At 43.7% G+C, this 3254-nt stretch overlaps 1 protein-coding gene across 1 annotated transcript; it reads right to left on the reverse strand.

Annotated features, from left to right (window-relative positions):
- Positions 1-2040: 2040 nt before the first annotated feature.
- LOC139353950 (uncharacterized) lies at positions 2041-2939 on the reverse strand. The gene is made up of 2 exons (XM_070998150.1): positions 2222-2939; positions 2041-2168 (listed from the first exon to the last, which is right to left on the reverse strand). Exons 1-2 carry the CDS (start codon positions 2937-2939, stop codon positions 2041-2043), a joined length of 846 nt encoding a protein of 281 aa, XP_070854251.1.
- Between the last annotated feature and the right edge of the window lie 315 nt (positions 2940-3254).

Below are 3254 nucleotides of genomic sequence, written 5' to 3' on the forward strand. Positions count from 1 at the left end.
CTGTAAAATCGAAAACTTCCGAAAAATTGGTATGCAAATTTATTCACTTGACCCAGCTCAGTATTTTACGACACCAGTTCTACCTTGGGAGGCAATGTTGAAAACTACAAATATTCAACTTGAATTGCTGATACGTATAGATTTATTCAAAGTAGCATTCGAGGTGGTTTAGTTCAATGTTGTCATAGATATACAAAAGCAATTAACAAAAATTTGTCAGATTATGATTCCTCGAAGGACTCTTCATTTTTAATGTATGTAGATGCGAATAACTTGTATGGTTGGGCAATGTCACAAGCTTTACCATATAAAGATTTTAAGTGGATGTCTACCACAGACATACACAATTTTGATATTAATAACATTCCAATCGATAGCAAATACGGTTATTTTTTGGAAGTGGACTTAATATATCCATACCGTTTACATGATCTTCATAATGAACTTCCATTTTGTCAGTCAAATTGTCTGGATAAGGTAAAATAACTAATTGCTGGCCTGGGAAATAAGAAAAATTATGTAATACATTATCGGAATTTGCAACAATGTATACAGAATGGGTTACTATTGAAAAAGATCTATAGAGGTGTTCAGTTTTTACAAAAGCCTTGGTTAAAGAATTACATTGATCTAAATACTTTACATAGGCAAAATCCAAAAAATAAATTTGAAAAAGATTTTTTTAAATTAATGAATAATTCTGTTTACGGAAAAACAATGGAAGATCCCGAGCGCAGGGTCGATATTAAGCTTATTAGTACATGGAAAGCTCCGGAAAGCTCGAAGACTGGACGAAAAGCACATTGTGCCAAAACTTTAATTTCAAAATCCAATTTTCATAGTGCAACTAAAATTAATGCAATTCAAATGAAAAGATTGTCCGTTCTATTTAATAAGCCAATGTATTTAGGATTTGCAGTATTAGACTTATCGAAATGGAAAATGTATGATTTTCACTATCCAATTTTGATAGTAGCCGCCTCCACTTTCTGCCTGCTACTTATCAGGACTGCTTCAGTCTTGTGCGCTGCCAAGGCGAGTCCCTTGGAGTCGAGCCATGCGCTTGCTCGTTTCCCCGCTTCGTTGCAGATTCTTTCCGCATCTGGTAGTTTCCTTGCCGTAACCACTATGGCCACGTCATCCGCGAAACCAATAAGTCGTGCCCTTCGGTCATCGTGATCCTAAGTATCCCATCGTACATGACATTCCATAACAAAGGGCCTAGGACTGATCCTTGGGGAACTCCCCAGTTTCATACAGGAGTAGGCGGCCTTCAAAGTAGCTCGCTATTATTCTCTGTATATACACTGGTACATTTAGTTTGCTCAGTGCATTTAATGTGTGGTGCCAGCTGGCGGAGTTAGAAGCGTTTTTTACATCCAACGTTGCCGCTATGCAGTACTGCTTAGTGCCGTACAACCACCTTTTCCCCTCAATGGCTTTATCTGCGATTTCACACAGTTTACCGACGGCGTCGATGGTGGATGGTCCCTTCCGAAAACCATACTGCATCTCTGAGAGGCCGCTTGTTTCGACAAGGGAACCTTCTAGCCGGAGAATTTTACCCACCGTGTCCAGCATGCAGAGTGGCCTATACGATGAAGGCTCCTCCGCGGGTTTTTCCCCATTTGGTATGAGTACCAGCCGTTCCAGCGGCTAGGGAACACACCTTCCGTTAGGCGTGCATTATACATGTCAACGTACTCTTTAGTATTTGCTTTTATGGCAATTTTTAGGACTTTATTCTGGATTCCATCTGGTCCACTTGTGAGCTTTATGCTCGCCCTGTTCACGATCAGTGAGGTTCGCGCCATACCCTCTTGCTCTGGGAATAGTGTTTCCACTATCCTTTTTAGACTGACTGGGCATGTCGGTGATGGCCGACTAAATACCCGCAGCCGTTTTGTGACGAGTTTATATGTGAAGCCCCATGGGTTGGAGTCTATTTCTTCGCATATATTGTTAAAGCACCTGCGTTTCCTCTCTTTTATAGTTTTTTCCAGGGCTCGTCTTTTTTCCCTAAAATATATTTGAAGTGCCTCAAATTCGGGCCTTCCTCTTGAGCGTTGGTATGCGCGTCTTGCCCTGTGGCAGTCTTTCCTGGCTTCCGCAATGGATTGGTTCCACCAGTATGCAGGTCTTCTTCTTGATGGGATTTTCGCCCTTCTCTGCATAGATGCATCACAGGCTACTTTGGTGTATTCTGCGATGTGGTTAGCACTTTCTTCAGCTGACCCGCTTGTGGAGAGGTCCTCGAACAACATCTGTACCATCTCCACGTCTAGCGTTTCTATTTTGTAACCTGGCACGGTCTTAGGAACTCGTGGTGGGCCACTTGTAGAATTTATCGTGCAGATTATTGCTACATGGTCACTACCCGTGTAGGTGTCACTAACCTCCCAGTTGGAGCCCGAGGCCAATCCAGCGTTCACAAATGTGAAGTCAATGATAGAACTTGTGCCGGATCTTGAAAAAGTCGGTTTTGTTCCAGAGTTCAGCAGCACTAGGTCAAGTGCGGCGAAGCTCTCAAGTAGCGCCTTTCCCCTCGCGTTGGTTCGGGGAGAGCCCCACTCCGTAGCCCAGGCATTAAAGTCCCCGGCAATTACGGCGGGGCGATTTTCCCGGGCATCTTCTGCAATCTCTTCGAGCGCATATATTGCCTGGGGAAGGCTAAGGCTTGGCGGCAGGTAACAGCTATAGAAAGCTATACTATTCACTTGGGCCCTAGCGAAGCAATTTCCGCATTTTTTCTTCCTAATCTGTCGCTTTGGATTACCGCAGCTCCATATTGCCGATTTTTTGCTATTATTTGTTACCCATTCTCCGGAATTTTTGTTCCTGTATTGCTCGCTTATGTCTACGTTTTTCTCGATGACATTTTGCTCCAGCAACGATTGGGCAACCTCGCAATGGTTTAGGTTAATCTGAAGAAACTTCATTTACCCCTAAGCCCTTGCATAGCCCTCCTGAAGTACGGGCATTTCCCACTCATTGTTGGGTGATCGCAATCTTTCTCCTTCTTGCGTTTGCATAGCATGCAGCAGGTCTTTGCTTTGCAGCCTCTGGCTTGGTGCTCCTTTGCGCCACAGTTGTAGCAGCATTTTGAGCAGTCCTCCTAGACCCTGCAATTCCCTGCTATATGGTTAAACTCCATACATTTAAAACACCTTTCAGGTGTTAGCTTTGGGCGGACTCTACACCAGGTCCATCCCAGCCTAATTTTGCCCTTCTCCACGAGTCGCCTTCCTATGTCA

This window comes from Drosophila suzukii (genome assembly GCF_043229965.1).
Source record: "Drosophila suzukii chromosome Y unlocalized genomic scaffold, CBGP_Dsuzu_IsoJpt1.0 scf_Y1, whole genome shotgun sequence".
Lineage (NCBI taxonomy): Eukaryota > Metazoa > Arthropoda > Insecta > Diptera > Drosophilidae > Drosophila > Drosophila suzukii.

What these genes read in the sequence shown, in the direction of transcription:
- LOC139353950 (XM_070998150.1), bottom strand. Translation starts at nt 2,939, where the DNA reads ATGAAGTTTCTTCAGATTAACCTAAACCATTGCGAGGTTGCCCAATCG. An exon ending in AAGCGGGTCAGCTGAAGAAA is followed by an intron (nt 2,169 to 2,221) that starts GTGCTAACCACA and finishes GCATCTATGCAG; the next exon opens with AGAAGGGCGAAAATCCCATC.